Source organism: Chanodichthys erythropterus, chromosome 3 (assembly GCF_024489055.1).
Source record: "Chanodichthys erythropterus isolate Z2021 chromosome 3, ASM2448905v1, whole genome shotgun sequence".
Lineage (NCBI taxonomy): Eukaryota > Metazoa > Chordata > Actinopteri > Cypriniformes > Xenocyprididae > Chanodichthys > Chanodichthys erythropterus.
The window spans coordinates 17850603-17867013 of NC_090223.1; the positions used below are offsets into that span (position 1 = coordinate 17850603).

The 16411-nt window shown below is 43.3% G+C and overlaps 2 protein-coding genes across 2 annotated transcripts; one reads left to right on the plus strand and one right to left on the minus strand.

The window, feature by feature from the left end:
* Nucleotides 1-10: 10 nt before the first annotated feature.
* Nucleotides 11-15384, minus strand: LOC137017212 (nuclear factor 7, ovary-like). Its single transcript, XM_067381219.1, has 6 exons — nt 14765-15384; nt 14493-14588; nt 3928-4158; nt 3823-3845; nt 3623-3741; nt 11-1154 (listed from the first exon to the last, which is right to left on the minus strand). Exons 1-6 carry the CDS (start codon nt 15158-15160, stop codon nt 670-672), a joined length of 1350 nt encoding a protein of 449 aa, XP_067237320.1. The 5' UTR covers nt 15161-15384; the 3' UTR covers nt 11-669.
* Nucleotides 6662-12157, plus strand: LOC137017213 (uncharacterized). Its single transcript, XM_067381221.1, has 2 exons — nt 6662-8915; nt 12034-12157. The coding sequence occupies exons 1-2, from the start codon at nt 7797-7799 to the stop codon at nt 12034-12036; spliced, it is 1122 nt and encodes a 373-aa protein (XP_067237322.1). The 5' UTR covers nt 6662-7796; the 3' UTR covers nt 12037-12157.
* Nucleotides 15385-16411: the final 1027 nt, after the last annotated feature.

Consider the following 16411-nt stretch of genomic DNA (forward strand, 5'->3'; position numbering starts at 1 on the left):
GAGTGCCAAAGTCACATGATTTCAGCAGTTTAGTTGTCTGATAGGAGATCCGATTCACTGATTCGATTCGCAAAGCTCTGAAGCAGTTTTTTTTTTTTTAAATCAGCTCATCAATATATTGTTGAAAAGTCTTTTTTTTTTTTTTGGCACACAACAAATCTTGTCACTTTATAATATTAAGGTAGAGCCACTGAACTCACATGAATTGATTTAGATGTGTTTTATGGATCTTGAGAGAGGAAATGTCATTGCTGTGAATGCAGGCCTCACTGAGCCATTGGATTTCATCAAAAAAATATCTTAATTTGTTTTATGAAGGTGAATGAAGGTCTTACAGGTGTAGAACGACATGAGGGTGAGTAATTAATGATTACTTTACATTACATTATTTTAATTTTTGGGTGAACTAACTCTAACTAAATCATATGCTATGAATACAAAAAAACTTTTTCCAGCCAGTAGGTGAGACTGTCAGTTGGAAGGTTTCAGCAAACCGTCATTGATTTAAATACTTGATCACTGTTCAGCAAAACTGAGATCTTAGTTCTGACTTCTATACTTTACAGTACTTTATACAGTGTGACAGTTTTATTTAGGAAACATATAGCTGCTGTGGCCCATGCAACGACCTATGATTGGACGAAAATCCTGTGGGGATGCCTGCGTTTACTAACTATTTAATGGTAAGATCCTCAGAGAATAAAGACTACAGAAGAATGGAAAGAGTGTGTCAGTGAAGGTGGTTGTGAATGTGTGTAGATGTGTGTTAGATACAGGATCAGAGAATGACACCGTTCCTCTGTCATAGTCCAGATCAACTCTCACACGCTCAAGCTTCTGTTTAACAGGAAAACCAGACACTACAGACAGTCCATAGCGCACACTCCAGACATCAGTTTTAAAGAAAACAAATCCCTTCCTTTGGTTTGATGCTGTAGTTACTCCAAGACTCCAGTACAGACACTCTTTAACTTCCACATCCCAGCAGTGTTTTCCTGAGTTAAAACCCTCTGATCCCAAAACACAGAAATACTTGTCAAATCTCCCTGGATTATCAGGAGGCAGTTGTTTGTTCCCGCTGCCTCTCACACTGGTCAGATCATCAGACAGGATGAGATCTGGATGAGCCGTGTTTGGATCCAGAATCACAGGATCTGATGAGACACAATCAACAGCTGCTTTTATTCTGATGTTCATATAATGATCAAGAGTGAACCGTACACAGATTATTATGAATTATGACACTCTTCCTATTGATCAAACATGTGCCTGTTGTTTAAACAAAGCCACTAATCAGGGCCAGTTATATCCTGTAAATTAAAAGAGGGTGTTAAATCTTAGGGATGTCACAAGCAAATCTCAAGGATTGGTATAGGGGACCGATTTAGCATTTTTTAACTGATCAGGTGTGTTTCCCAAAGCGAAATATGGTCGCAAGTTCCATCGTTACCAATAGAGTTCAACGGGACTTATGACCATAGTTGGCTAACAATATTTTCGGGAAATGCACCCCAGAATGATATATCCTAATCCTACATTTTAGGTCAGCTGTCATGCAAGTGTTGTGCAGTAGGTGGCAGAAAATGCACCTTGGGTTTGCCATCCGCCATTAAAAGGAAAAGAAGCTCAAATGTGCGTGCAAGAACCAATGAGGTCTGTTCTAACACATCACATGCACATTCGTGCTTCCTTGGTTAAGATATTTGATGGCCACTTTTGTAAAGAATCACTTGAAAGACATTTATTTACTATTTATTTTTATCTGCCAACAGACTGTCTGAGACGTTGCCATGATGCGTTGCTATAGGTTGCGTCTTGCTTTGGACTTGATTGACAGACATTTTTTTCTTTTTGTTGTAATTATTCTGCTTATTCTACATATAAAATACATTAAGTTAATATCAGTAGTCCCATAGGCCTATATATAATATGTGCCATCAGAAAAAGTGCTGGAGTAAAATGTATTTTTTATTGAAAGTACACCAACCTCTGTCTATAAAAAGTGAGAGTATTAGAATAAAAATAAACGGATAAGTTTATGAAACATAATTCTTTAAATAGTTGTCTATTCCACCCCATCCCCACTACAAATTATATCCTAGAATACAGTTTTCTCTTCTTGTGTTGGTAGACTACATTTCTAAAATGAGAGGAGGACCACAAATCTCTGAGTACAGTTTGCAAAACTGTGGGAATGAATTTGTGAAAGCCTGGGTGCGGATTATGAATTTCAGAGTACTGACACGATCATCTGGTAGAGTGCCATGATTACATTCAGCTGTTGCTCATTAGCTTGTTAGTTTCTGCCTATATAAACCTGGTTAACTCAGTCACTCTTTGCTAGGTCTCACATGTCTGTAATTGCTGCATTTCTGAACCTTTGTTTCTTTTTTTCTGGATTCAAGTCTAGAGGACATACCGCTGACGTTGGTGCAAGAAGCTGGCATCTCAGTGGCAATGTCAAATCTGGGGGTTTCTGGTGTGTTTGGCCCATGCACTGCAGTTCATTTCGAGAGTCCACTCCAGAGCATGACCCAGCCCAAGAGTCTGCTCCAGAATCCACCTCAGTCCATGAGTCCACTCCATAGGTCCCTATTCCAAAGCCCGGCCTCCTGACCGTGAACATCTTGTTACCTCGATACGACCACGGAGGTCATCCCTAAGTTTCCTGTTTGCCTCAACAAGACCACAAGCGGTCGTACATGAACTGCCTGTCTGCCTGAACACGATCAGACGCCCTGGCTTCATGCCTTGTCTCTGTCTGCAGGCTCTCTTCCACTTCATGGACCTGGCTCTCCATCCCACCCCCTATTTCACCTCCACTCTGCCTCCCTCCTGGACTTTTTTAGGGAGGCTATGTCACGATCATCCGCTGGAGTGCCCTTGATTTCCACAAGAGGGCACTCCACCCCGGACTATTGCCTCACCATCTTGGACTACATTAGCCATAACTCACTACCCAGACTAATCAGCCATGGTTACATTCAGCTGTTGCTCATTAGCTTGTTAGCTTTTTCTCCTACAGGTGACTTCTAGGGATTCATAATTTTCATTCAGTGGTGTGAAGGGCAGCAGGTCCTTCTCTTTTCGTAAAGCCAAAATTTCTTTAGCTGAACAGATACTCATCATTGAGGCACCATTTTGATATTCCTCAGATCAGCACAATGACAGAACACACAAAAAAGGCTGGTTCTCTTTGGAGCTTATGAAATGAATCCTCAGGTTTCTCAATGAACTCTAAAAACTGTCAACAGTTCCACCATTAACATTACCATAAGAGAAAGTCATCAAGGCACTTGAAATATATGTTGAAGTTCCTTGCATAAACAGTATTATATTTGAGGTTCTTCAGATCCAGTTGGCAGTCGGAAGAACCCCAAATGTATCTTTCAAACCCCTTAAGTATCTTTCATATTACACCGTTAAGATTGTTCTGGACTTAGGTGGATGAAGAAAGTAGAAATATTCTCAAAACAGTTAAAAATATTGATTATATACCACAACTATAAGGTCTTCACTTACTACAAACCCTCAAATAATCTTGTACACTGTCATGAAAAACCATCCACCCATGCATCATTTCCAGTGTATGTGTAATAGCACAAATCATCTACAGACTCACAGTTTTGTACAATGTCCTGCATCTTCTTCCAGACTCTGAACTGCAGGTTGCCCAAGTAACGTGGCACATGAATCAAAGCTCCAGAAGGCATCTGTGGATCCGGCTGTGAGATCTGGACTCTGGAAGAACATTCAGGAGTCAGAACTGCTGTGACTTTGGATCAGAATCAGAGAGATCAGAGACACCAGCAGATCACTCACCTTTCCATTGAGACTGGAAACTTCTGCAGAACAAACACACCATTAATCATCAAGAACTCAATCAATCAATCAATCAATCAATCAATCAATGATCTGAAATCAGACCTTCAGAAAGCAGACGTCATTGACTTTCATCATCTCCTCTATGTCTTTGATTGTGTGTGAAAGAGCTGAGATGTGTCTGTTCATCTCCTCCAGCTTCTCCTTCATCATCTGCTTCTTCTGCTCCTCTTCCTCCCTCAGTGCAGTGATTGTAGCTTCTTCTTCATCTCTGAGAAACTGATGAAGCTTCTCAAACTGCTTTTTAATCTGCCGCTCTGTGTGCTCAGTTTGAGACTGAAATCAAATCACATTAAATTCAGTCATTTGATAATTCCAAGTCATTCCAACATAATAAGGGAAATATTAATGTTCCCTTTCGAGGGAACTCACACTGCATCGATAACGACACTTTGGCGAATCCCCTCAGCTTAGCACGCCTGAAGTATGAATAAAACTATTCCAATCCTGATTGGTGTTGCGTCATGACGTAACATGTGACGGCATATATGGAAGCTGCAAAAGGACGCCGGTGTTCTGACAATTTGTGCTACCCTATCAGATTTTGCTACCTTTCATTGAAACAGTGGGTAGCAAAATCTGACAGCAAAAAATGCTACCTATCAGATTGTGCTTCTAGTGTGATATTAAAGGATTTAATCACTTTCAAATTAAAATTTCCTGATAATTTACTCACCCCCATGTCATCCAAGATGTTCATGTCTTTCTTTCTTCAGTCAAAAAGAAATTAATTATTTTTGAGGAAAACATTCCAGGATTTTTCTCCTTGTAGTGGACTTCACTGGAGCCCAAACGGTTGAAGGTCAAAATTACAGTTTACAGTGATCCTAGGCAAGAAAAAGGGTCTTATCTAGAGAAACCATCATTCATTTTCTAAAAAAAAAAAAAAAAAAAAAAAAAATGTATGCGTTTCAACCATAAATGCTCATATTAAACTAGCTCTCTTCTTCTTCTCTATTAGCATTCCAACAGTGTAGACATTGCTGCCCTCCACAGTGTATTACTGCCCTCCACAGGTCAAAACTAATTGTCATATATAACATGCTAGTGCAAGTATATAACAATCAGTTCAAACTTTGACCTGTGGAGGGCAGTAATACACTTAGCAGTGTCTACAATGGCAGAATGCTAATAGAGAAGAAGAGAGCTAGTTCAAGATGAGCATTTATTGTTAAAACTTATATCTACATATTTTTTTTTAAGAAAATGAGCAATGGTTTCTCTAGATAAGACCCTTATTCCTCGTCTGGGATTGTGTAGAACATTTTGAAGCTGCAATGAAACTGTAATTTTGACCTTCAACCGTTTGGGCTCCACTGAAGTCCACTATATGGAGAAAAATCCTGGAATGTTTTCATTAAAAACCTTAATTTCTTTTCAACTGAATAAAGAAAGACATGAACATCTTGGGTGACATGGGGGTGAGTAAATTATCAGGAAATTTTGATTTGAAAGTGATCACTCTGCTCTCGGGAGAGTTCTGAAGAAGGTCAGGAAAGAAGGGGTCAGTCAGTATTGCTGGTAGCCTAGTTCTGGCCAGCCCAAGTATCGTTCTTAGACATCATGTCACTCCTGGCAGGCCAGCCATGACAGATCCCCCTGAGGAGGCATGATATTTCAGGGGACACGATATTTCACCCTCAGCCAGAGCTGTGGAAACTGTGGGTCTGGCCCCTGAGGGGGCTCAGTACCTAGAGGCTGGCCTGTCGGCTGGAGTGGTCGAGAACATACTAAGTTCGAGGGCTCCTTCTACGAGGAAATTGTATGGCCTAAAGTGGAATATGTTTTCCAGAGTGGTGGGTTGGACCCAGTTAACTGCCCTGTGGCTTCAGTTCTGGAGTTCCTCCAAGATCGCTTCTTTGCTGGTCTTACCCCGTTCACACTAAAAGAGTCCATGGCTGCCATTGCAGCTTTCCACACTCCTTTAAGTGATGGGCCTCTGAGGAGGCACCAGCTGGTTGTACATTTCCTCTGTTGTTCACTGAGGATGAGGCGGTGGTTCTTGAAGGGCTGTCACTTGCCCCCTTCGAACCTATTCAGTCGGCTATGGCAAAGAACCTGACATTTAAGATGGTCAGAGCATTGAACATTTTTATTCAAAAGTCCTCTCATTGGAGGAGGTCAGAACAGTTGCTGGTGTGCTTTGGATCACCCAAGAAGAGACTTCCTGCTTCCAAGCAGATGATTAGTAATTGGATTATTCAGGCTATTGCCTTGGCTTATTTGCAATTATTTGCTTATAAGCAATTTGCCTTCACCTGTGGCCTTGAGGGCCCATTCTACTAGAGGCATGGCATCCTCTACGGCCCTCCTGTCAGAGGTCTCGTTGCAGGAGATCTGCGATGCGGCTGGGTGGTCCACCCCGTATACTTTCTTCAGGTTTTATAGCCTGCACCTTCCCTCCATACCGGGCGCACAAGTGCTCTTGTCCTAAGTTGTGCCTGGTTCAGTTTAGGACACTAGGACAGGCATGTTTAGGTGTGGCATAGTGGGTATCCGTTCCCCAAAGGGAACTCGACGCAGTGCGAGTTCCCTCGAAAGGGAATGTCTCGGGTTATGACTGTAAACCTTGTTCCCTAAGAAAGGGAACGAGACACTACGTCTCTTTGCCACACCTCCTTATGCCTATGAGGGGCATGCTTCATCGCAAAAGCTAACTCTGTTGTGTGCCGGCGTCCCTTCATAGCTTCCGTGTATGCTGTCACATGTTACGTCATGACGCAACACCAATCAGGATGGGAATAGTTTCATTCTTGCTTCAGACGTGCTATGCTGAGGGGATTGTTACCGACACAGTGTTTCATTCTCTTTCTCAGGGAACAAGGGTTACACTCTTAACCCGAGACGTTTTTAAAACTTATTTTTTTCGTCAGGCACTAATTTGCATATTCTCATCAAGCTACACAGTTGTGGGGTAAAATTGTTTCATCAACCCTTTGTTCATTTTCACGCCACTCCTTGGTTGTCATTGTAAGTTTCAGCTGTGTGTCATTAATTAACTTGTTTATGTTCCTATTTAAGTTGTACCTTTCTTTTATTCAGTGTCCGGTCACATCTACATTTAGTGTGTGTTGCTAAGACTGTCTGACTATTATTTGCAGTGGTGTAACTTTGTTTTAAAAAGTGGGTGGGACAGGAATGTGTGGTGGGGCTGCATTGTAATAGTATTATCACAATAAGAAATGCACAAAAAATTATTGAAATGTTTAATATGATAGTTTCATCCTAACATCTATTATAATACAATATATTATTAGTTTCTAAGGGAATTTGAATTAATCAATAAATATGTGGATCTGCATTTAGCATTAGATTGTCTTCATAAGCTAGTGGTTGAATTTTTGTTCAGCGTATCAGAGGTTCTGGGTTCTAATCCGCTCTCGTGTAATTTATTTAATTTTTTTTTATTAAAACCAAAGATGTTCATCAGTGATTGTATATCAAGAGCAGGGACACGTGTATGTGAATTTTGTTTTGCGATTTCACCGGAACGAATAGAGTCTTCGCAACAGCGTTAAGCGATATGTGGCGAGGGGGGCGTGGTTCAGCGAAGTCTGCAGCAGGAGAGAGAGGCAGGAGACGAGCGGTTGAGTGAGTGGGTTAAATGCAAATGACGAACACCTGTTTCTTGTTTCAGTAATTGGCGTGGAGAGAGTATATAACGCCAGGAGAAACAGGAGTGGCTGAGAGAGAGAAGGACTACTGACTGCTTACCCCCTGGATGCTGGAATTGTTGGCTGGAGTTGCTTATGTTTGTACTGGACCGTTTTGTGCCTGTCTGCACACCTGTTTTGTTATTTTTGAAAACCAAATAAAGCAGTCAGTAGTCAAGCTGACCCTGTCCTCTTCCTTCCTGACATTGAACTTTGTTACACTGGTGCCGAAACCCGGGAAGGGAGAGGAAAGCCGCCGCCATGCAATCGTCCTCCGGAATGCCATTTGCGGAGATTATCAGCAGCCTCGCGGGCCTACAACAGGAACAACATCAGGCCCTGCTGGACTTGCGGAGAGATCAGGAAAGATCTTTTCAAGTCATCGTCCAAGCCCAGCAGGAGGACCGCGAGAGGTTCCGGAGCTGGATTGACCGGGAGGTTCGACCGGAAGCCACGGAACATCGCGCTGTGCCCGCCCACCTGCCATTCAACAAAATGGGATCTGCGGACGACCCGGAGGCATTCCTGGACCTTTTTGAAAAGACGGCCGAGCTGTCAGGCTGGCCGCGGGACCAGTGGCCGATGCGCCTAGTCCCGCTGCTCTCCGGGGAGTCCCAGATAGCGGCACAGCAGCTTCCGGTCCAGAATCTCCTGGTCTTCGACGACCTGAAGAGGGCCATCCTCCAGCGGGTCGGCCGGAGCCCTGAGGAACACCCACAGCGTTTCCGCTCGCTCGAGCTGGCTGAGTCCGGCCGACCCTTCGTGATGGCCCAACAGCTCCGGGACTCCTGCCGCAAATGGCTGTTGGCTGAGGGAAGCGACGTGGAGAAGATCGTCGATCGAGTGGTGCTGGAGCAGTTTATCACTCGGCTACCGAAGAAGACAGCCGAGTGGGTCCAGTGCCACCGCCCCACGTCGCTGGACTCGGCCATCCATCTCGCGGAGGACCATATGGTGGCGTGCCCCGGGGTCGGCGAACCCCTCCCATCTGCTTCTCTCTCTCCCTCTCCATCTTCTGTCCCTCTCTCTCATCCTGTCCCTTTACCCAGGTCACGGCCGCCTGGATATCCGCGTGTCCCGCCCCGGGGGCGGGGCGGGTTTGACCAGAGCCAGTCCGGGACTCCACGTGCCCCGCCCAGGAGGGCGGGACTGGTTTCCACGGGACGGGATCCCACTCCTGTTTCTCCGCTTTCTCCACGCCAATCATTTACCCCACCCCCTGCCACTGGGGCGGCGGGGAGGTCTGGGCCGGCCTGTTGGCGTTGCGGGGACCCGGAGCATTTCATAGATAAATGCCCGGTGATGGAAGTTGGGACAATGGTTCGGGTCCCGGACGCCCCGCAGGCTGCCCCCGGTCAAGCTGGCTGGTACCAAATACCTGTGAGTATCAAGGGGGGTACCTATCAGGCTTTGGTGGATTCAGGATGTAACCAAACCTCGATCCATCAAAGCCTGATTTCATCCGGGGCATTGGATACAAGCCGCGTGGTTAAGGTGCGGTGTGTGCACGGGGATATAATGGAATATCCTGTAGTGTCAGTCATTATCCAATTCCGGGGACAAAAACATAGTGTTGAGGTGGCAGTTAATTCGCACCTCCGGCATCCGTTAATTCTGGGAACAAATTGGCCAGCATTTTCTGAATTATTGGGTTATTTATGCACGGATGCCTCTTGGGGGAAAAATGCGGTGGATGTGGAGGCGCGGGTGCAGGCGGGAGAGACTGATCGGGGACCACTGAGTGCTGCTTCAGGGGAACAGAGTGAAATCGAGAGAATAATTCTCTCGGAGCGCGATGATTTTCCCCTGGAGCAGTCTCAGGATGAGACGTTGAAACGTGCATTTGAACAGGTCCAAGTCATCGACGGTCAGCCTCTCCAGCCTGGACGCGCGCTTACCTATCCATATTTTGCAGTTGTGAAAAATAGGTTGTATCGGGTGACCCAAGATACCCAGACAAAAGAAGATACAACCCAGTTGTTAGTTCCAAAGAGCCGCCGGGAAATGCTTTTCCAGGCGAGAGAATTGGTATGGACCTCATCGGGCCATTAGAGCGATCATCTAGAGGACATCGCTTTGCATTAGTCATTGTGGATTATGCAACACGATATCCTGAAGCAGTGGCTCTCCGCAGCATTTCTGCTAAGAGTGTTGCGGACGCACTGTTCAGTTTAATCTCCCGGGTGGGGATTCCAAAAGAAATCCTCACCGATCAAGGCACGGCGTTTATGTCACGTACGTTACGCGAACTTTATGAATTATTGGGCATTAAAACGATCCGTACCAGCGTCTTTCACCCACAAACGGACGGGCTGGTCGAACGTTTTAATCGCACGCTTAAAACCATGATTCGTAAATTCGTTCAGGAGGACGCCAAAAATTGGGATAAATAGTTAGAACCCCTGTTGTTCGCTGTGCGAGAGGTCCCGCAAGCCTCCACGGGGTTTTCCCCCTTCGAGCTTCTCTATGGACGCCAGCCCCGCGGGGTTTTGGATGTTCTAAGAGAAACTTGGGAGGACGGACCATCTCAAAGTAAGAACGAAATTCAGTATGTCATGGACTTGAGAACAAACTTCACACTTTGGGGCGGCTGTCAACGGAGAATTTGTTACAAGCCCAGGACAAACAGAGCCGGCTGTATAACAGGGGGACTAATTTACGAAAATTTACACCGGGAGAGAAAGTGCTTGTATTGCTCCCTACGTCAAGCTCTAAATTATTGGCAAAGTGGCAAGGACCATTTGAGGTCACACGGCAAATCGGAGATCTCGATTATGAGGTAATACGGTCTGATAGGAGGGGGGCACGTCAGATATATCACCTCAATCTCCTCAAAAAATGGAATGAGGCAGAGGCAGTGATGCTGGCGATGGTGATTGGTGGAGAGGATGATCTTGGGCCAGAGGCGATTTCCAAACCTCAATCTCTTGCGCTGGCTCCGGGAGGAGATCATCTCTCGCCCTCCCAGCTCACTGATCTCACTAAATTACAAGCAGAATTTGCGGACGTGTTCTCCCCCCTGCCGGGCCGTACTAATCTGATTCAGCACCATATCGAGACAGAGCCGGGCGTGGTAGTTCGCAGCCGGCCGTATCGCTTGCCTGAGCACAAGAAAAAAGTGGTTCAGACAGAATTAGAGGCAATGCTTGACATGGGGGTAATAGAAGAATCCAGCAGTAACTGGGCGAGCCCGATAGTTTTAGTTCCTAAGACGGACGGCTCGGTTCGGTTCTGTGTGGATTATCGCAAGGTGAATGCTGTGTCGAAATTCGACGCGTATCCAATGCCACGGGTGGACGAACTGCTTGATCGGCTCGGTACAGCTCGTTTTTATTCGACACTGGACTTAACAAAGGGATATTGGCAGATCCCCTTGTCGCCGTTATCTAAAGAAAAAACAGCTTTCACAACGCCGTTCGGATTACACCAATTTGTCACTCTTCCGTTCGGGCTGTTCGGGGCACCGGCTACCTTTCAGCGTCTCATGGATAGGATTCTACGGCCCCATGCTGCGTATGCTGCAGCCTATTTAGATGACATAATTATATTTAGTCATGACTGGCAGCGGCATATGCAGCATTTAAGGGCCGTCCTGAGATCGCTGAGAGGAGCTGGGCTCACGGCCAACCCGAAGAAGTGTGCAATTGGGCGTGTGGAAGTAAGATATCTGGGCTTCCACTTGGGACATGGACAGGTGCGTCCCCAAATTGATAAGACTGCAGCAGTTGCGACCTGTCCGCGCCCCAAGACCAAAAAGGAGGTGAGACAGTTCCTGGGGCTGGCGGGATATTATAGGAGATTTGTTCCTAATTATTCGGACCTCACCAGCCCTTTGACTGATCTCACTAAAAAGGAGGCGCCAGATACGGTCCAGTGGACGGAGCCGTGCCAGCAGGCCTTTACCCAAGTGAAGGCTGCTTTATGTGGCGGGCCGCTATTACACTCTCCTGATTTTTCTCTCCCATTTCTGTTGCAGACAGACGCGTCGGACAGGGGGCTGGGTGCGGTCCTGTCCCAGGAGATAGAGGGGAGGAGCGGCCGGTGCTGTACATAAGTCGGAAGCTCTCAAAGAGAGAGACTAAGTACAGCACCATAGAAAAGGAGTGTCTTGCCATCAGATGGGCCGTCCTCACCCTCCGATATTATCTCCTGGGACGGGAATTCACCCTCTGTTCGGACCACGCTCCCCTGCAGTGGCTCCACCGCATGAAAGATACCAACGCGCGGATCACTCGTTGGTATCTAGCTTTACAGCCTTTTAAGTTCAAGGTGGTCCACAGGCCGGGTGTTCAGATGGCTGTGGCCGATTTCCTCTCCAGAAATGGGGGGGGGGGGGGGGGCGGCAGGCCGGGTGGCTCCCCGGCCTGAGTCGGGCGGTGGGGGTATGTGGCGAGGGGGGCGTGGTTCAGCGAAGTCTGCAGCAGGAGAGAGAGGCAGGAGACGAGCGGTTGAGTGAGTGGGTTAAATGCAAATGACGAACACCTGTTTCTTGTTTCAGTAATTGGCGTGGAGAGAGTATATAACGCCAGGAGAAACAGGAGTGGCTGAGAGAGAGAAGGACTACTGACTGCTTACCCCCTGGATGCTGGAATTGTTGGCTGGAGTTGCTTATGTTTGTACTGGACCGTTTTGTGCCTGTCTGCACACCTGTTTTGTTATTTTTGAAAACCAAATAAAGCAGTCAGTAGTCAAGCTGACCCTGTCCTCTTCCTTCCTGACATTGAACTTTGTTACACGATATATTTAAGCACTCGTTCATGTCAAGACTGCACAGCACAAGCGCCAAGAGAACACTGTTGCCCCACTGAGAACAGTAGCAATGAGCACTCAACATGACTTCAAAAACAACACATCCCAGTGCCAGATCGCCTATTATTTAACATGAATGAATTGCTAATCACCTAGAGATGTTTCTTTTATTATGTATTAAATACATCCATGCTATGATATGTTTCAAAATGTGGTGGGGACAATATCGACCCTGGCAATAAGTAGTGGGGACATGTCCCAACAACAGGTTTACAAGCATGCAAGGTCATGTCAAGGTCAATGTGGACTAAACCACTCGATTCATATTGGATCAGTTTTCTGATCTCTTTATGATCTTGAAGCATTAATGTTTCAGATGAAGAGGCAGTCAGTGGAAATCTGACAGCATTCTGTCATCAAAAGTATCTTAATTTGTGTTTTGAAGATTAACAAAAGTCTTACAGGTGTGGAACAACATGAGGGTGAGTAATTATTATTGACAGAATTTTCATTTTGGGGTGAACTAACCCTTTAACCTCAATATTTGCTAGCGTTCTGTTTCTGTTGGTAATATTTGCTAACATTGCAATCTTAATTTGTTATACATGCTGCTGCTGTACAAAAGTACTTGCAAATACAAAAGTGAAAGCCTATTTCACTTTAAAGAGTCCACATGCTAACAGTGCTTTGTCTCTGTATTCTCACGGCAGCTTCATTAGCTCAATTCAGAGGCTGCATCCTTCGAAGGCTGATTGCACCACAGCAGCGTGACGAATGCTGTCCCATTTTAAACGCTCCTTCAAATGCTGCCTCCAAATACTCCCTTCTTTTCCCATGTAATGAAGGATACTACAGATTCACTGCCTTGCCTACCCCAGAATTCATTGCGCACTGGTGATGACAGATTTTTTTGAGAGAAATTGCCAAATTACTCATTTAAACTTAAGCATTGGGTTTCAACTTCCTTAAATATCTAATGGTACAAATGTACTATTAATGTACCATTAATAATAATAATAATAATAATAATAAAAATTATAAATTGAAATTATATATAGTTTATACTCTTTATTACATACAGAAATGGACCATGGTGAACATATTTAGACAGTTTGTGAATGCTGTTTTGTTTTCAGACAGTTTAATATAACTTTCAAAAAACTCCATTACAAACATTACTGCCACTCAACGGCAGCTGTCAGAGTCATTAGGTGACAAGAACACTACTCCTTAGGCTAGACCATCCCATTTAACAATACTTGTTCCAATCTTTGTGGCCTTCAAAGTCTGTGTTCTTTGAAGGATGCAGCCTCTGAATTGGGATGCAGTTATTGTCTGTTTCCTGCTGCATAAATGCAATATAGCATATTCACTAGCTGCTATGCTTAGTAATTCACTCTAAGCATTAAACAATATACACTTTATATTAAGTGGCCTTAACTACTATTTACATCAAAAAATAAATACAATGTACTTATTGGGTTCATATTGAATTGCAAAACACTTTTGCTGCTTTTGAGGTGGGGTACGAGTAAGATTAGGGAAAGCTTTGGTGGTATGGGTAGGTTTAAGGGTGGGGTAAGGTGTAAGGGATGGGTCAACAGTGTAATTATAAATGTAATTACAGAAATTATTACAGATGTAATTACATGCAGGTGTTTTTAAAATATAAGTACAATGTAAAAACATGTATGTACACAATAAGTGCATTGTATCAAATGATTAATTTAATTGTAAGTACATAGTAGTTAAGGCCACTTAATATAAAGTGGGACCAACAAGTCTTTTAACATGACACATGTTAGCCTATGTGGACGTTCTCTCAATTTGGTAAATAAACAAAATCTTCAATTGCACAAACAAAACTTGCTATTTTTATTCAGACTTGTTCTGTATAATTCTGTATAAATGACCTAAAAGAAATGCTTATTCACATAAAATATACAAATAATGAAAGGTTTATTTATAAGATTTTCCAAATAAAGACTTTCCAGATAAATGACTAGAAACAGCTGAAATAAGTGTCCTTCTGAAGGTCATCACATTCCATAGTTAATGAGTTGACTTGTTGATAAAAGATCTAGAATTAGATTGTTGCTTGTCATTTATAAATATACTCTAAATCAGTAGTTCAACCATAATAAACTGAAATGCATTAGAAAATGTACAGTATAAAAATGTATTTGACTCTTGATTCTGTTTCCTTACCTTAATGTGTTGAACTGTTTCCTCAAACTTTCCTTTAATTATTTTTTTGTGTTTAAGTTTCTCTTGTAAGGACTTCAGTGCTGTATTGAGCTCCTCCTGGAATTAAATGATATAAAAATAAACATAAAACTCTAGCTCCTAAGAGAATACAGTGATATGATCATATATGTGATATAAATTTGAGCAAAATGGCAGAGAGAAACACTGAACGTGAATGATCTGTTTATGACTATTTGTTGTTCTTTACCTATAAAACAAGAGATTTGTCTTACCTTATGAGATAAAGCAACTTCACTGATGGGTCTGAATGTGTGATTGACGTGTTTCTGTGAATCTCTGCACACTAAACACACAGGCTGTTTGTCCTCCAGACAGAAGAGTTTGAGTTTCTCACTGTGTAAACTGCAGATCTCCTCAGATCCTAATGAACGCCTCTCATTTCTCTCCTTCAGGAACGACTCGCACAAGTTTTTTAACACAAGATTATTTGGAGGATCATCTCTTGAGGATTTTCTCCTGCAGACAGGACACTCCTGAGTTTCCTTGGTTCTCCAGAACTGTTGAAGACACTCTTTACAGAAACTGTGACTACATGATAGAAGAACTGGAGCCTTGAAGATTTCATAACACACAGGACAAGAAAGTTCTTCTACAGAGAGTGAAGCCATTTTCACAGTTTGACCTCCAGCAATGTTAACTTTACTTTCACTTTCTGAATGATGGTTTCAGAAATGAATAATCACGAGAATCACAAAGATCTGCTGTCTGTTCAGAAACAAACTCAATCGTTTTTAAAAGCTTTTGTCTTCGTTCTCCACTGATCGCTGATTCTTTTTTGCTTTTATTGAGACATTAAGAAAAGAGTCAGTATGACGGAGAGAAGAAATGAGACTTTCACTTCCTGGAAAGTGTTGTAAGAGGGTGGAGTTTCTGATCACCTTTGGTGAAGTTGGAAAGTAGGTCAGAAGGCACCATCAGGATTTCTTTAGGCTAATGTAAACAAAACACATTCATAATTAACTTGTACTGAAACTATCCAAAGTTTAATGCTAGAAAACCTCAAATCACTCACAAAATAACTGAGAGAACATATTATTAACAAAAAAAGACTCAAGAAACTTTATGTCAGCATGTTAATTCTTTATTGCATTTTATTTGTTGGTGAGTGTTTGAAGCTCATAGAGTGTGAGTCTCAGTCAGCTCCCTATCCTCTTCAACTGCAATGAGTCATATATGAAAGCTCTCAGTGACGGCTCCAGGATTTTTTTTCTAGGGTGTGCTCAGGGGGGCTTAACAGTTCAGAGGGGGTACTAAGATTTTTTTAAGTGCATCAGTAACTTCAATATCATGCGTTTATTGCATTTTATATAACATTTTTATGCATAGAGGTCAATACAGTGGACAGCTATTCAACAAGCGTTTGCTCACTCAAATTTTCCATCCATTCAGATTACATAGTTTTAACAAACTAAAAAAACTTAACATAACACTGCTTAGTGTTCATGTGTGTGCGCATTACAGAGTTAAAGTTCCATTGAAGCAGTGTTGGAGTTAATGAGATAATTAAGTGATAATTGAACATTAATGATGAACACCTGCTGTTAACAAGCAAAATAACTGAAGGAAAGAGAAACACTACAACTACAACTGACTTCAGTCACAGTCTTCGATGAAATCAACTGAAAACAAAACATTAACCCTCTGGAGTCTAATCCCGCTTCAGCGCGTTATGCAGGATTTTTTTCACATTGCAGCAAAACAGACTTAAAATACTCCGTCATTTTTATGTCTTTTGACATTAGTAATATATCAATTGAAACTATAGAATATCTTCTTTTATTTGTGTACACTCCGAGTAAAAACAAAATGTTGTGCTTTTTGTAAAATAAAGAAAACAAACATAATGCGTGATCTCTCGT

Coding starts and splice junctions, on each gene's coding strand:
- LOC137017212 (XM_067381219.1), bottom strand. CDS start 15,160: ATGGCTTCACTCTCTGTAGAAGAACTTTCTTGTCCTGTGTGTTATGAA. Junction 14,589..14,764: donor AAGTTGCTTTATCTCATAAG/GTAAGACAAATC, acceptor ATTTAATTCCAG/GAGGAGCTCAATACAGCACT. Junction 1,155..3,622: donor GCAGGACATTGTACAAAACT/GTGAGTCTGTAG, acceptor GTGTCTCATCAG/ATCCTGTGATTCTGGATCCA.
- LOC137017213 (XM_067381221.1), top strand. CDS start 7,797: ATGCAATCGTCCTCCGGAATGCCATTTGCGGAGATTATCAGCAGCCTC.